The following is an 18,424-nucleotide window of genomic DNA, read 5'->3' on the forward strand; positions in this document are numbered from 1 at the left end:
TGACTACATGACACACTGGTATGTTACAATATAAAGTTCAATACTGCTGACTACATGACACACTGGTATGTTACAATATAAAGTTCAATACTGCTGACTACATGACACACTGGTATGTTACAATATAAAGTTCAATACTGCTGACTACATGACACACTGGTATGTTACAATATAAAGTTCAATACTGCTGACTACATGACACACTGGTATGTTACAATATAAAGTTCAATACTGCTGACTACATGACACACTGGTATGTTACAATATAAAGTTCAATACTGCTGACTACATGACACACTGGTATGTTACAATATAAAGTTCAATACTGCTGACTACATGACACACTGGTATGTTACAATATAAAGTTCAATACTGCTGACTACATGACACACTGGTATAATATGAATTTTATGTATAAGAAAACAAGAACATGACAACTTTCCAAATAGCAATTAAAACATGAATCATTTTCCCTGACATCAATAGATTGAGTCCAGAGAAGACAATAAGCAACAAATTTTGCCCAGTAAATATATGTGCTGATATCACATTTCTGTTTGATTTCATAACACAAACTAACTATACCCAGTATCCCGATATATATATATATATATATACACAAGCCCTCTAACTCTGGGTTGCGAGTTTGACTCCAATGTGGAGTAGTTGCCAGGTTCTGACCATTGGTCAGTGGTTTTTCTCCAAGTATTCTGGCTTTTCTTATTTTTCTCCACCTACAAATCTGGCATATCCTTAATGACCATGACTGTTAAAAGGTTGCTAAACCAATCAATTAATTAAATGCAGTATCTAAAAGCTTTAGTTTTTAGGAAATTAGGTTTTAGGAAAATATTATCCACTCTTTTCTTCTTGGTTACAAAGTTTTGACATCAGTAAACAATTCCTTAATTTTATGATCCCAACTTAACTTGAAACACATCAATATTTCATTTGATCTGTAAGAAAGATACCACAATGCCCCATTGGTATGTCACTGAAGTACTCTAAAGTTGTCTTTACTCTGTATCGAGAAGATAAAAGAGTGGGGGTTATACCATAACTTCAGACTGCTAATTAGTGACTGTTAAATTTTAAGTGGCGGTCGATATTCTGTGGGAGGACTTGATTGATATTGTTGTACCACACACCAGATTTTAATGAGTGTGCTATAACATATGACTAGTTACATGCAGCTTTCTATTGAAACATTGATGTTTGTTTGAACTAGGGTTAAATAAATGGTAGCTACAGAAACTAAAAAAATACATGTAACTTAAATTCCTGCACTCTTATACGGTATTGCTAATTGTTATTAAACATTAATTCTGATGCTAATAGTTTTATTGCCGATTTGCATATAACTTACAAGTCGTATTTAAGTATTGATTTTGTATTCATTTTTTCATTGATTTTCCACCTATTCCACACCTTGCAGTCCTGATTCCAATGTAAAACATCTAAATGTGAATGCAATAGTCACCTGGATTGTAAATACCTTAACTAATTTACTGTTATAGTCAGTCAAGTAATCTGCACTTTATAATGGAAATAGAGTTTGACTTTATTTTGCTCAACATCCTATTAACAGCCAGTGTCATTCGGGATGTTGCAGGTTTAAAAGGTTTGATATCAAAGTACCCACGGAAAACCACCCATGTCAAACAGCCTCATGTGGATTTGAACTTGCAGCCTACAGGCAGAAGGCTAGGGGTATTATGTCCGAACATCCACTTGGCCACAAACTGAAACACCTTAATCTATTGCTATCACTGAATGTGAAATAATATTCAGACACTTTTTTTAAAGCAGTGTATTAAAGCTGGGATTTCAATTAATAACAATTACAAATTTGATTTAGTTTAAAGATGCTCCACAGCTGACAATTGGTATTTTTTCACTATCAAAACCAGGAGCAGACAATTTCATATTTTTCTTCAGTTACAAAAGTTACTTACTTTACAACATTACCACCATTGAAAAGTTTGACCTTTAAATTTTACTTCAAGTTGAAAATGTAAAAAATAATTAATTGCATCCTGAAAAAAATCCGTGGCACTATATCCTATATGGAATGAAATACTGATTGCGCATGCACCAAAGGCAAAATAAATTATCTTATTTTATTTTTTTTGTGTTAATTAGACATATATATACAAGATTAAACACCAATTATTGTTCTACTGATGAATGCCATTTTTGCTCTGTCGACCCGGGAGCATCTTTAAGTTTATTTTAAATTATGGCCCACTACAGTCAGAATCGTTTATTGATGTGACATGGAGATAAATTCAAACCAATGTAAAAACTGATCTGCACTTAGTATCAGAGAACTGTCCAAATTGGGTTTTGAACTTACGACCTCCAGGTAGAGTGCTAAAGATACAATAATACACATCTTACAGCACGTATGGTACACAGGTCACAAACAAAATTGTGATAATACAACAATAGATATCCATATCATAGAGTTACAGCATTACATAAAGCACTTACTTTGCATTGATTCTGCCGACATCTTTATCTGACAACGGAGGAGTACCTGAAATAAGGAAAAAGACAGGTAAATAAATCACCTAATCACCTCAATGTAAATAATGACTTAAATTCCTTATCAGTAAGCAGGGTTTTTGTCAGGGTTTTATAGGGTCCAGTAGCAGGAACCATTCTCAATTGCAAAGTAGTAGTGTATTTTTCCAAATTCAGTCAGTTTTTTCCCAATCATGATAAAAACTAGGCTAAAAACATCAAATGATGTCTTATACATACGTCATCAGTAAATAATAAGTTATAATAAGTAAGACATAGTTATTTTATATCATAATTACTTTGAAATTTTCTATGAAAATATCAAATTGAGTAAGCTTGGCTAGAAAATTTAGATGGGAATTAGTAGATATTTACTATCATACTTTTATCTAGTGTTGATATTGGTTTTATACCTAAATCATTGCTATGGTATCAACACCTACCTATCTGTTATAGGGAGTCGTATCCAGCAGCAACCTGTATGGGCTTGTTGTGTTCTGTCTGTAATGTCTTACTGTAAACACCTACCTATCTGTTGTAGGAGTCGTATCCAGCTGCCACCTGTATAGGCTTGTTGTGTTCTGTCTGTAATGTCTTACTGTAAACACCTACCTATCTGTTGTAGGGAGTCGTATCCAGCTGCCACCTGTATTGGCTTGTTGTGTTCTGTCTGTAATGTCTTACTGTAAACACCTACCTATCTGTTGTAGGGAGTCGTATCCAGCTGCCACCTGTATAGACTTGTTGTGTTCTGTCTGTAATGTCTTACTGTAAACACCTACCTATCTGTTGTAGGGAGTCGTATCCAGCTGCCACCTGTATAGACTTGTTGTGTTCTGTCTGTAATGTCTTACTGTAAACACCTACCTATCTGTTGTAGGGAGTCGTATCCAGCTGCCACCTGTATAGGCTTGTTGTGTTCTGTCTGTAATGTCTTACTGTAAACACCTACCTATCTGTTGTAGGGAGTCGTATCCAGCTGCCACCTGTATAGGCTTGTTGTGTTCTGTCTGTAATGTCTTACTGTAAACACCTACCTATCTGTTGTAGGGAGTCGTATCCAGCTGCCACCTGTATGGGCTTGTTGTGTTCTGTCTGTAATATCTTACTGTAAACACCTACCTATCTGTTGTAGGGAGTCGTATCCAGCTGCCACCTGTATAGGCTTGTTGTGTTCTGTCTGTAATGTCTTACTGTAAACACCTACCTATCTGTTGTAGGGAGTCGTATCCAGCTGCCACCTGTATGGGCTTGTTGTGTTCTGTCTGTATAATGTCTTACTGTAAACACCTACCTATCTGTTGTAGGGAGTCGTATCCAGCTGCCACCTGTATGGGCTTGTTGTGTTCTGTCTGTATAATGTCTTACTGTAAACACCTACCTATCTGTTGTAGGGAGTCGTATCCAGCTGCCACCTGTATAGGCTTGTTGTGTTCTGTCTGTAATGTCTTACTGTAAACACCTACCTATCTGTTGTAGGGAGTCGTATCCAGCTGCCACCTGTATAGGCTTGTTGTGTTCTGTCTGTAATGTCTTACTGTAAACACCTACCTATCTGTTGTAGGGAGTCGTATCCAGCTGCCACCTGTATGGGCTTGTTGTGTTCTGTCTGTAATGTCTTACTGTAAACACCTACCTATCTGTTGTAGGGAGTCGTATCCAGCTGCCACCTGTATAGGCTTGTTGTGTTCTGTCTGTAATGTCTTACTGTAAACACCTACCTATCTGTTGTAGGGAGTCGTATCCAGCTGTCACCTGTATAGGCTTGTTGTGTTCTGTCTGTAATGTCTTACTGTAAACACCTACCTATCTGTTGTAGGGAGTCGTATCCAGCTGCTACCTGTATGGGCTTGTTGTGTTCTGTCTGTAATGTCTTACTGTAAACACCTACCTATCTGTTGTAGGGAGTCGTATCCAGCTGCTATCTGTATAGGCTTGTTGTGTTCAGTCTGTAATGTCTTACTGTAAACACCTACCTATCTGTTGTAGGAGTCGTATCCAGCTGCTATCTGTATAGACTGTTTGTGTTCTGTCTGTAATGTCTTACTGTAAACACCTACCTATCTGTTGTAGGGAGTCGTATCCAGCTGCCACCTGTATAGGCTTGTTGTGTTCTGTCTGTAATGTCTTACTGTAAACACCTACCTATCTGTTGTAGGGAGTCGTATCCAGCTGCCACCTGTATAGGCTTGTTGTGTTCTGTCTGTAATGTCTTACTGTAAACACCTACCTATCTGTTGTAGGGAGTCGTATCCAGCTGCCACCTGTATAGGCTTGTTGTGTTCTGTCTGTAATGTCTTACTGTAAACACCTACCTATCTGTTGTAGGGAGTCGTATCCAGCTGCCACCTGTATAGGCTTGTTGTGTTCTGTCTGTAATGTCTTACTGTAAACACCTACCTATCTGTTGTAGGGAGTCGTATCCAGCTGCCACCTGTATAGGACTTGTTGTGTTCTGTCTGTAATGTCTTACTGTAAACACCTACCTATCTGTTGTAGGGAGTCGTATCCAGCTGCCACCTGTATGGCTTGTTGTGTTCTGTCTGTAATGTCTTACTGTAAACACCTACCTATCTGTTGTAGGGAGTCGTATCCAGCTGCTATCTGTATAGGCTTGTTGTGTTCTGTCTGTAATGTCTTACTGTAAACACCTACCTATCTGTTGTAAGGAGTCGTATCCAGCTGCCACCTGTATAGACTTGTTGTGTTCTGTCTGTAATGTCTTACTGTAAACACCTACCTATCTGTTGTAGGGAGTCGTATCCAGCTGCACCTGTATAACTTGTTGTGTTCTGTCTGTAATGTCTTACTGTAAACACCTACCTATCTGTTGTAGGGAGTCGTATCCAGCTGCCACCTGTATAGACTTGTTGTGTTCTGTCTGTAATGTCTTACTGTAAACACCTACCTATCTGTTGTAGGGAGTCGTATCCAGCTGCCACCTGTATAGGCTTGTTGTGTTCTGTCTGTAATGTCTTACTGTAAACACCTACCTATCTGTTGTAGGGAGTCGTATCCAGCTGTCACCTGTATAGGCTTGTTGTGTTCTGTCTGTAATGTCTTACTGTAAACACCTACCTATCTGTTGTAGGGAGTCGTATCCAGCTGCCACCTGTATAGACTTGTTGTGTTCTGTCTGTAATGTCTTACTGTAAACACCTACCTATCTGTTGTAGGGAGTCGTATCCAGCTGCCACCTGTATAGGCTTGTTGTGTTCTGTCTGTAATGTCTTACTGTAAACACCTACCTATCTGTTGTAGGGAGTCGTATCCAGCTGCCACCTGTATAGGCTTGTTGTGTTCTGTCTGTAATGTCTTACTGTAAACACCTACCTATCTGTTGTAGGGAGTCGTATCCAGCTGCCACCTGTATAGGCTTGTTGTGTTCTGTCTGTAATGTCTTACTGTAAACACCTACCTATCTGTTGTAGGGAGTCGTATCCAGCTGCCACCTGTATAGGCTTGTTGTGTTCTGTCTGTAATGTCTTACTGTAAACACCTACCTATCTGTTGTAGGGAGTCGTATCCAGCTGCCACCTGTATAGGCTTGTTGTGTTCTGTCTGTAATGTCTTACTGTAAACACCTACCTATCTGTTGTAGGGAGTCGTATCCAGCTGCCACCTGTATGGGCTTGTTGTGTTCTGTCTGTAATACCTTACTGTAAACACCTACCTATCTGTTGTAGGGAGTCGTATCCAGCTGCCACCTGTATGGGCTTGTTGTGTTCTGTCTGTAATGTCTTACTGTAAACACCTACCTATCTGTTGTAGGGAGTCGTATCCAGCTGCCACCTGTATAGACTTGTTGTGTTCTGTCTGTAATGTCTTACTGTAAACACCTACCTATCTGTTGTAGGGAGTCGTATCCAGCTGCCACCTGTATAGGCTTGTTGTGTTCTGTCTGTAATACCTTACTGTAAACACCTACCTATCTGTTGTAGGGAGTCGTATCCAGCTGCCACCTGTATAGGCTTGTTGTGTTCTGTCTGTAATGTCTTACTGTAAACACCTACCTATCTGTTGTAGGGGAGTCGTATCCAGCTGCCACCTGTATGGGCTTGTTGTGTTCTGTCTGTAATGTCTTACTGTAAACACCTACCTATCTGTTGTAGGGAGTCGTATCCAGCTGCCACCTGTATAGGCTTGTTGTGTTCTGTCTGTAATGTCTTACTGTAAACACCTACCTATCTGTTGTAGGGAGTCGTATCCAGCTGCCACCTGTATAGACTTGTTGTGTTCTGTCTGTAATGTCTTACTGTAAACACCTACCTATCTGTTGTAGGGAGTCGTATCCAGCTGCCACCTGTATAGGCTTGTTGTGTTCTGTCTGTAATGTCTTACTGTAAACACCTACCTATCTGTTGTAGGGAGTCGTATCCAGCTGCCACCTGTATAGGCTTGTTGTGTTCTGTCTGTAATGTCTTACTGTAAACACCTACCTATCTGTTGTAGGGAGTCGTATCCAGCTGCCACCTGTATAGGCTTGTTGTGTTCTGTCTGTAATGTCTTACTGTAAACACCTACCTATCTGTTGTAGGGAGTCGTATCCAGCTGCCACCTGTATAGGCTTGTTGTGTTCTGTCTGTAATGTCTTACTGTAAACACCTACCTATCTGTTGTAGGGAGTCGTATCCAGCTGCCACCTGTATAGGCTTGTTGTGTTCTGTCTGTAATGTCTTACTGTAAACACCTACCTATCTGTTGTAGGGAGTCGTATCCAGCTGCCACCTGTATAGACTTGTTGTGTTCTGTCTGTAATGTCTTACTGTAAACACCTACCTATCTGTTGTAGGGAGTCGTATCCAGCTGCCACCTGTATAGACTTGTTGTGTTCTGTCTGTAATGTCTTACTGTAAACACCTACCTATCTGTTGTAGGGAGTCGTATCCAGCTGCCACCTGTATAGACTTGTTGTGTTCTGTCTGTAATGTCTTACTGTAAACACCTACCTATCTGTTGTAGGGAGTCGTATCCAGCTGCCACCTGTATAGGCTTGTTGTGTTCTGTCTGTAATGTCTTACTGTAAACACCTACCTATCTGTTGTAGGGAGTCGTATCCAGCTGCCACCTGTATAGGCTTGTTGTGTTCTGTCTGTAATGTCTTACTGTAAACACCTACCTATCTGTTGTAGGGAGTCGTATCCAGCTGCCACCTGTATAGGCTTGTTGTGTTCTGTCTGTAATGTCTTACTGTAAACACCTACCTATCTGTTGTAGGGAGTCGTATCCAGCTGCCACCTGTATAGACTTGTTGTGTTCTGTCTGTAATGTCTTACTGTAAACACCTACCTATCTGTTGTAGGGAGTCGTATCCAGCTGCCACCTGTATAGACTTGTTGTGTTCTGTCTGTAATGTCTTACTGTAAACACCTACCTATCTGTTGTAGGGAGTCGTATCCAGCTGCCACCTGTATAGGCTTGTTGTGTTCTGTCTGTAATGTCTTACTGTAAACACCTACCTATCTGTTGTAGGGAGTCGTATCCAGCTGCCACCTGTATAGGCTTGTTGTGTTCTGTCTGTAATGTCTTACTGTAAAACACCTACCTATCTGTTGTAGGGAGTCGTATCCAGCTGCCACCTGTATAGGCTTGTTGTGTTCTGTCTGTAATGTCTTACTGTAAACACCTACCTATCTGTTGTAGGGAGTCGTATCCAGCTGCCAACCTGTATAGGACTTGTTGTGTTCTGTCTGTAATGTCTTACTGTAAACACCTACCTATCTGTGTTGTAGGGAGTCGTATCCAGCTGCCCACCTGTATAGACTTGTTGTGTTCTGTCTGTAATGTCTTACTGTAAACACCTACCTATCTGTTGTAGGGAGTCGTATCCAGCTGCCACCTGTATAGACTTGTTGTGTTCTGTCTGTAATGTCTTACTGTAAACACCTACCTATCTGTTGTAGGGGAGTCGTATCCAGCTGCCACCTGTATAGACTTGTTGTGTTCTGTCTGTAATGTCTTACTGTAAACACCTACCTATCTGTTGTAAGGAGTCGTATCCAGCTGCCACCTGTATAGGCTTGTTGTGTTCTGTCTGTAATGTCTTACTGTAAATCTGTTGTAGGAGTCGTATCCAGCTGCTATCTGTATGTTTGTCTAATAATGTGCACCTTTATCTGTTTGTAATTTCTGTAACCCCATATCATGTATGGGCATGTTGTGATTTCCTGATGTCATCTGTCATATTGACTTAATTGTATATAACAATCAAATCTTTTGTCACCCCATTCTGTCAAATTGACCATATGATCCTGTCAAACACCCCAAAAATTGACCATATTTTATCCTGTCTACACCCATATGTATTGCAGTGACCAAATGATCTTCTGTAATGTCATACTGTAAAAAATACCTGACTTTGTATGATCCTTAAACCACCCATATACTCTATGACCTTATGATCCTGTTATTTCTGTTGACCATATGATCCTGAAAACATCTTTTTTTTTAAACATTTTTGATCCTGTCCCATCCAATAAATATCCTGTAACAATTGTCTGATATGACCATATCTATGTGACTGTTGACTGACTGACCATATGATCCTGTCCCAATTTCAATGTATGTCTTACTATAAAATTGACCATGTTATGATTCATCCTGTCCCACCCCATATATTGACTGACCATATGATCCTGTCCCACCCCATACTGACTGACCATATGATGCCCTGTCCCACCCCATATATTGACTGACCATATGATCCTGTCCCACCACATATCATACTGAACTGACCATATGATCCTGTCCCACCCCATACTGACTGACCATATGATCCTGTCCCAACCCATACTATTGACTGACCATATGATCCTGTCCCACACCCCATATATTGACTGACCATATGATCGCTGTCCCACCCCAACTGACTGACCATATGATCCTGTTCCACCCCAATATTGACTGACCATATGATCCTGTCCCACCCCATATACTGACTGACCATATGATCCTGTCCCACCCCAATATATTGACTGACCTGACATTACCGATATGATCCTGTCCCACCCCATATATTGACTGACCATATGATCCTAATCCCAGCCCCATAATACTGACTGACCATATGATCCTGTCCCACCCCATACTATTTGACCATATGATCCTGTCCCACATCCTGTCCCATATATTGACTGACCATATGATCCTGTCCCACCCTATATACACCCATATATCCTACTGACCATATGATCCTGTCCCACCATATGATCCTGTCCCACCCCATACTTGACTGATCCTGTTCCCACCCCATGATCCTGTATGATCCTGTCCCACCCCATATATTGACTGACCATATTGATCCTGTCCCACCCCTCCTGTCCCACCCCATATATTGACTGACCATATGATCCTGTCCCCACCCATATTGACTGACCATCCTATCCCATCATACTGACTGACCATAGAGGTATGATCCTGTCCCACCCCATACTGACTGACCATATGATCCTGTCCCACCCCATACTGACTGACCATATGATCCTGTCCCACCCATATATTGACTGACCATATGATCCTGTCCCCACCCCATATATTGACTGACCATATGATCCTGTCCCACCCCATACTGACTGACCATATGATCCTGTCCCCCACCCCCATATATTGACTGACCATATGATCCTGTCCCACCCCATATTGACTGACCATATGATCCCATCCCATCCCATACTGACTGACCATATGATCCTGTCCCACCCCATACTGACTGACCATATGATCCTGTCCCACCTCATATTGACTGACCACATGATGCTATCCCATCTCATACTGACTGACCATATGATCCTGCCCCATCCCATATTGACTGACCATATGATCCTGTCCCACCTCATATTGACTGACCACATAATCCTATCCCATCTCATACTGACTGACCATATGATCCTGCCCCATCCCATATGACTGACTGACCATATGATCCTGTACCACCTCATATTGACTGACCATATGATCCTATCCCACCTTATACCGACTGACCATATGATCCTGTCCCACCCCATATTGACTGACCATATGATCCTGTCCCACCCCATATTGACTGACCATATGATCCTGTACCACCTCATATTGACTGACCATATGATCCTGTCCCACCCCATATTGACTGACCATATGATCCTGTCCCACCCCATATGACTGACCATATGATCCTGTCCCACCCCATATTGACTGACCATATGATCCTGTCCCACCCCATATTGACTGACCATATGATCCTGTACCACCTCATATTGACTGACCATATGATCCTATCCCACCTTATACCGACTGACCATATGATCCTATTTCACCTCCCTACTGACTGACCATATGATCCTGTCCCACCCCATACTGACTGACCATATGATCCTGTCCCACCTCATATTGACTGACCATATGATCCTATCCCACCTTATACCGACTGACCATATGATCCTATTTCACCTCCTACTGACTGACCATATGATCCTATCCCAACTCATATTTACTGACCATATGATCCTATCCCACCTCATATTTACTGACCATATGATCCTATCCCACCTCATATTTACTGACCATATGATCCTATCCCACCTCATATTTACTGACCATATGATCCTATCCCACCTCATATTTACTGACCATATGATCCTATCCCACCTCATACCGACTGACCATATGATCCTGTCCCACCTCATATTGACTGACCGTATGATCCTGTCCCACCCCATATTGACTGACCACATAATGCTATCCCATCTCATACTGACTGACCATATGATCCTGTCCCACCCCATATATTGACTGACCATATGATCTTATCCCACCTTATACCGACTGACCATATGATCCTTCCCCATCCATATTGACTGACCATATGATCCTTCCCCCTCCATATTGACTGACCATATGATCCTGCCCCATCCCATACTGACTGACCATATGATCCTGTCCCACATCATATTGACTGACCATATGATCCTGCCCCATCCCATATTGACTGACCATATGATCCTGTCCCACCCCATATTGACTGACCATATGATCCTATCCCACCTCATATTGACTGACCATATGATCCTGTCCCACCCCATATTGACTGACCATATGATCCTGTCCCACCCCATACTGACTGACCATATGATCCTGTCCCACCCCATATATTGACTGACCATATGATCCTGTCCCACCTCATATTGACTGACCATATGATCCTATCCCACCTTATATTGACTGACCATATGATCCTGTCCCACCTCATATTGACTGACCATATGATCCTATCCCACCTCATATTGACTGACCATATGATCCTGTCCCACCCCATATTGACTGACCATATGATCCTGTCCCACCCCATATTGACTGACCATATGATCCTATCCCACCTCATACTGACTGACCATATGATCCTGTCCCACCCCATATTGACTGACCATATGATCCTGTCCCACCTCATATTGACTGACCATATGATCCTATCCCACCTCATATTATTGAGACTGACCATATGATCCTGTCCCACCTCATATTGACTGACCATATGATCCTATCCCACCTTATACCGACTGACCATATGATCCTGTCCCACCTCATATTGACTGACCATATGATCCTATCCCACCTCATACCGACTGACCATATGATCCTGTCCCACCCCATATTGACTGACCATATGATCCTATCCCACCTCATACCGACTGACCATATGATCCTATCCCACCCTCATATTGACTGACCATATGATCCTATCCCACCCTCATATTGACTGACCATATGATCCTGTCCCACCCCATATTGACTGACCATATGATCCTATCCCACCTATATACGACTGACCATATGATCCTGTCCCACCTCATATTTGACTGACCATATGATCCTGTCCCACCTATATTGACTGACCATATGATCCTGTCCCACCTCATATTGACTGACCATATGATCCTGTCCCATCTCATATGACTGACCATATGATCCTGTATCCCATCCACCCATACTGACTGACCATATGATCCTGTCCCACCTCATATGACTGACCATATGATCCTATCCCACCTCATACTGACTGACCATATGATCCATGTCCCACCCCCATACTGACTGACCATATGATCCTGTCCCACCTCATATTGACTGACCATATGATCCTATCCCACCTCATACCGACTGACCATATGATCCTATTTCACCTCCTACTGACTGACCATATGATCCTATCCCACCTCATACCGACTGACCATATGATCCTATCCCACCTCATATTTACTGACCATATGATCCTATCCCACCTCATATTTACTGACCATATGATCCTATCCCACCTCATATTTACTGACCATATGATCCTATCCCACCTCATATTTACTGACCATATGATCCTGTCCCACTCGTTTCCAGGCGGTCTTCTTCAACTCGTCCCTGATGTTGGGGTAGTCCGGTTTCATCTCTGCTATAATGGTTTCTATCCTTGACTTGGCAGCTGCTAGTAGGGACTCCAGTGTGAACCAGATCTCATTAGGCTTGGATAGGTCAACTACTATAGCCAAGGCAGTGTGTCTACAAATACAATCAGAACTCCTTATAAATGTCTACAAATACAATCAGAACTCCTTATAAATGTCTACACATACAATCAGAACTCCTTAAAAATGTCTACAAATACAATCAGAACTCCTTATAAATGTCTACAAATACAATCAGAACTCCTTATAAATGTAATACTAAACCAAGGCAATGTGTCTACAAATACATTAACAAACTCCTTATAAATGTCTACAAATACAATCAGAACTCCTTAAAAATGTCTACAAATACAATCAGAACTCCTTATAAATGTCTACAAATACAATCAGAACTCCTTATAAATGTCTACAAATACAATCAGAACTCCTTAAAAATGTCTACAAATACAATCAGAACTTCTTAAAAATGTCTACAAAAACAATCAACTCCTTATAAATGTAATACTAAACCAAGGCAATGTGTCTACAAATACATTCACAAACTCCTTATAAATGTCTACAAATACAATCAGAACTCCATAAAAATGTCTACAAAAACAATCAACTCCTTATAAATGTAATACTAAACCAAGGCAATGTGTCTACAAATAAAATCACAAACTCCTTATAAATGTCTACAAATACAATTAACTCAATATCAATATCTACAAATACAATCAACTCCTTATAAATGTAATACTAAACCAGGGCAATGTGTCTACAAATACAATCACAAACTCCTTATAAATGTCTACAAATACAATCAACTCCTTATAAATGTAATACTAAACCAAGGCAATGTGTCTACAAATACAATCACAAACTCCTTATAAATGTCTACAAATACAATTAACTCAATATCAATATCTACAAATACAATCAAATCCTTATAAATGTAATACTAAACCAGGGCAATGTGTCTACAAATACAATCACAAACTCCTTATTAATGTCTACAAATACAATCAACTCCATATCAATATTTACAAATACAATCAACTCCTTATAAATGTAATACTAAACCAAGGCAATGTGTCTACAAATAAAATCACAAACTCCTTATAAATGTCTACAAATACAAATATAATACTAAACCAAGGCAATGTGTCTACAAATACAATCATAAACTCCTTATAAATGTCTACAAATACAAATGTAATACTAAACCAAGGCAATGTGTCTACAAATACAATCACAAACTCCTTATTAATGTCTACAAATACAATCAACTCCATATAAATATTTACAAATACAATCAACTCCTTATAAATGTCTACAAAATAAATACTGTACAATCAACTTCTTATAATTATCTACAAATACAATCACAACTCCTTATAAATGTCCACAAATACATCAACAATCAACTCCTTATAAATGGAACATACGGAGATAAGGTTGTGTTGTCATATATACATGCAATACGAGGGGTGTTCCAAAATTATTACTTTGGTGATTTCTCTTTGATAGAAGTAATTCTGATCATTTTACTTTGACCTGTCCCTCGAAGTACTTCCTCTCTGCATTTATGCATCGTTTCAACCGATCGATCCACTTTTGGAAACAGTTTTCGTACTCTTGAATTGGTATACTCATAAGATACTGGTAAATGGCAGAGCCAAGGGCATTTCTTGATTTATATTTTGTTCCAGACAGGTGAAATTTTAGTTTGGGGAACAAGAAAAAGTCACAGGGGGCCAAGTCTGGTGAATATGCAGGGTGGGGGAAGACAGTGACCTTTTCTGCCTTCAAAAACTCTGTTACAATGCATGCCTTGTATGCTGGCGCATTATCATGTAAGAGCCTGAGGTACTTCAAACCTGTCTGTGGGCGGCGGCGTTTGTAGACTTTCTTAAGTTTTCGAAGTACAACGTCTCTATAATACTTCGCTGTGACAGTTTTGCCTTTTGGAACAGGGATTTGAATGATTGGACCCTTGTTATCAAAGAATATGACATACAAAACCTTCCTCACGGTGCGTATTCTTTTAGCAATGCTAGGGCGCCTGGTGTTTTTGCTTGCCCAGATTCGATTAGAGCATTTTCTTTTGGATTCGAAAAAATACACCCATGTTTCTTCACCTGTGACCAAATTATCAAAAGCCTTTTTGCTGTATATTTTCTTCAATAAGGATTTGGCCTTGTCAACCCGGGACCTCTTTTGGTTGTCAGTTAGTAAATGGGGTATCCACCTGGCATTGATCTTGCCCAGCTTAAGATGTTTCTTTAAAATGCAATGAATATGTGCTAAAGACAAGCCTGTCATTTTAGCTGACTGCCGGACAGTGTACCTTGCATCTTTTTCAAGGATTTGCCGAATTAGTTCAATGTTATGCTTTGTTGTTGTTGTTGCAGGGCGACCTGTGCAGCATCTTTAAGCTGCTGGTGTCCCGACTTAAATCGAGCAACCCACCTACAAATAGTCATATATGACCTTTTACCCTTCCCATATATATCACACACCTCACGATGAATATCCACCGGCTTTAAGCCAAGTAGAGACCTTCCTTTGATATAGGCCCTAATTTCAATTACGTTTTCAACTCTCTTGCCAACCATATTTGTATAGAGTGTAACGAGTGGGCTACAAAACAATGTACACAGCACCAAGGTCAGTGTAATTGTGAGCAAGATATTTACCTATATCACGCTTCAGATAGCACGCTATCGCCACGAGGTAGTTTTAAGCCCATTTAGCACGATTTTCACGAGATATTGCGCAAGTAACATTAATTTCGGAACACCCCTCGTATTGTCTTGTCATCATGGCTAGCTGTGGACTAATATGGGGATTTAGAGATACATGAGTGATTTAAGTATGATTACCACCAGCCAGTCCCATATTCCAGTGATTGTGATGCTAGAAAATCACATCAAAACATGACGTCATTGGAAGCTGTGACCTATCGGCAGTAATTGCACTTCTCCAACATCATGTTGGTATCTCAAAATGTTCTGATATACCGTAATACAGCAGGATAACAAATGTGTAAATAATGCCTCGTTGGCCTGAAGTTATTTAAGCCTGAGGTTGTAAACCTGATGGCATCATGGTTGAATTATTGAAGTCAATGTTCAATGATTTCCTTGATCATGTGATGATGTCTTTACTCTCTTGATAACACCAAGGATAAACTATATATTACTTACTGAAGTGAGTCAGGGTTGAGTGGTACATCCATTAGTTTGGTAAGCCAGGTCCCTCCGCCCAGCTCCCATATGTGACCAACATCTTTAGCCTGTTAAACAAACAACACAATATTTTGGAACTCTACCTATAGCATATAAATAAGTCGCAATTATTGCTGAAGAATATACAAATAAAGTCTTATAAACCTTAAATTCACCAATTCGCCAAAATCTGGTAATAATTTTTCACAATCAATCCAGACAATATTACACTTAACAATTTATCATTCCTAACACAATCCATGTCTAGGTACATCTGGTAAAAGCATAACAGTAATACAACAAATATATTACAATCACTGGAACTCATATCATGAGCCACAGTGTAACTGCTCTCTTTCACAGCTTTTGGAGATTATATATATTTGGCTTCTTTATCACAGGTATGTTGATTAAAGGATACAACAGGTAAATTATGTATTTAAACATATATTGGGAAAAAGTACACAAAGAAAAACAACCAACCAGTACCAGACAATTGTTAGAAACTGTACTTACTATATTATGTCCCTTGTCTTTACGACAAAATGTATATTCTAAGGCCACAGTAGGTTTGGAAGCCTCATCTCTGTCAAAACACAGGCAATATACACTTATTTGATCTACCTTGTAAAATAAGTAGGTATATCTTATGACTTAAGCTTATGCTATGAAACGTATTACTAGTTATAATGTAGATTGCAATTTTGTTTTTACAATAATTCACTTAAATAATATCTTTATATTACCAGGTAATCTAGAGTTAAATTGGCATTTACACAATATTATCATCTAATCTCTAATTATAAATACATTTAAAACTTGGACTCAAAACCACAAACTTTTAAAATTTGAAAAGACATATATTTACCTGTCAAGGAATCTTAGGACGATTGAGGTTTTCCCCTGAAATTGTAGGAAGATTTCAGAAAATCATCTTTTCCAAACAGTTAAGGTAAGTGAATATATTTAGCATTGATTTTATACAACTTGATCATTTTGATTAGTTTATCTAGGTTCTTCCTAAAATTGATGTAAGAGCTGTACATGTGTTTTGAAGTTACATATATAGTTTGTCAGAAAAATATCCCTTGGCCACTGACATAACTTTGGCTTTAAAACTTACCGCCCCTTTTCCACCAATTACAAACACTGCAGAATCATCACTAACTGTATTCTCATCTGCAAGTAAAATGTTAAGTAGTATCAGTAAACAAAAGCAGTGTTTGTGTAACAGTTTTATCTTTATTACATTGTATTTCATGTTATCAACAACCATTTTCAAATGTTAAAATCATCAAAAGAAACTGTTTTTTTTTTTATTTCTGACAATTGTTTATTTGTTTAATGTGTAGACTTACTTGTTTCATTATTTGCTTGTGTTATGGCGATGTCCCATAGCAGGTTACCCGTGTCATACCTGAAATAAAAAAATTAATAGATATATATATAGAAATTATGTCCTTATTCAAAGTATTTTAACTTTGTTTTTACATTGCTACCATACCATTACATCCTGTTAATGTTTTTTAACAGTTATGGATACAGAAGCACTGACTGAGAGGAAAACACCAGAGCCACGACTTCCATATATGGCAGGGACTACAAGTATCATCATTCATAGCCGACCAGGGTTCAAATCTGGAACCTCCAAACACTATAGTCAGATGCTCTACCGATGAGCTATAGCTACCTTGTTGGTAGTATATAATTATATTTACATTTATTTGTCATTCTACTATGTAAACTAACCAAGGCAAAGTGAAGTATATGACGTTATAACGGACACCCAAAACGTGACCATTATGACGTCACTAATGACTTGTGTTGATGTGGTCAGAAACATATATAGGCAGATAGGCAAATCCGTATGTGCCTAGGGGTTTTTAGATAAACTTTTAAAAAGTTAAATACAGTAGAATAACTTTGATATGTTATAAAAGTTCAGTAATTTTCAGATGGTTTGAGTTCAGTAATTTTCAGATGGTTTGAGTACAATTTTGGATAGAAAAAAATTACATTTGAACTTAAATATATTAATAAAACAAAATGCACTTCCAGTTTTGAATGTTTGATTTTCAAAACACGAGGTAAAATTGCTAATTTTCATGCTTTCAAAACTCATATCTAATTTTCATGCTTTCAAAACTCATATTAAATAACATCAATCGGGGAAAACTGGTCACATCAAACCATGATCTAATGTTTAAACTTTGTGTTGATGCAAAAACATCATGTTTAAAAGAATACACTTAAAAGTAG

General features: G+C 39.3%; 1 protein-coding gene across 1 annotated transcript in view; it reads right to left on the reverse strand.

The window, feature by feature from the left end:
* Nucleotides 1-18,424, reverse strand: part of LOC138319724 (cytoplasmic dynein 2 light intermediate chain 1-like) — a 34,902-nt gene that overhangs the window by 15,225 nt on the left and 1,253 nt on the right. Inside the window, exons 2-9 of the mRNA XM_069262861.1 lie at nt 17,524-17,582; nt 17,289-17,344; nt 17,034-17,068; nt 16,682-16,751; nt 16,145-16,233; nt 12,864-13,050; nt 3,394-3,478; nt 2,494-2,539 (exon numbers count right to left, since the gene is read on the reverse strand). Coding sequence (XP_069118962.1) covers nt 2,494-2,539; nt 3,394-3,478; nt 12,864-13,050; nt 16,145-16,233; nt 16,682-16,751; nt 17,034-17,068; nt 17,289-17,344; nt 17,524-17,582 — 627 coding nt within the window. The remainder of the gene's footprint in view (nt 1-2,493; nt 2,540-3,393; nt 3,479-12,863; nt 13,051-16,144; nt 16,234-16,681; nt 16,752-17,033; nt 17,069-17,288; nt 17,345-17,523; nt 17,583-18,424) is intronic.

This window comes from Argopecten irradians, chromosome 3 (assembly GCF_041381155.1).
Source record: "Argopecten irradians isolate NY chromosome 3, Ai_NY, whole genome shotgun sequence".
Taxonomy (NCBI): domain Eukaryota; kingdom Metazoa; phylum Mollusca; class Bivalvia; order Pectinida; family Pectinidae; genus Argopecten; species Argopecten irradians.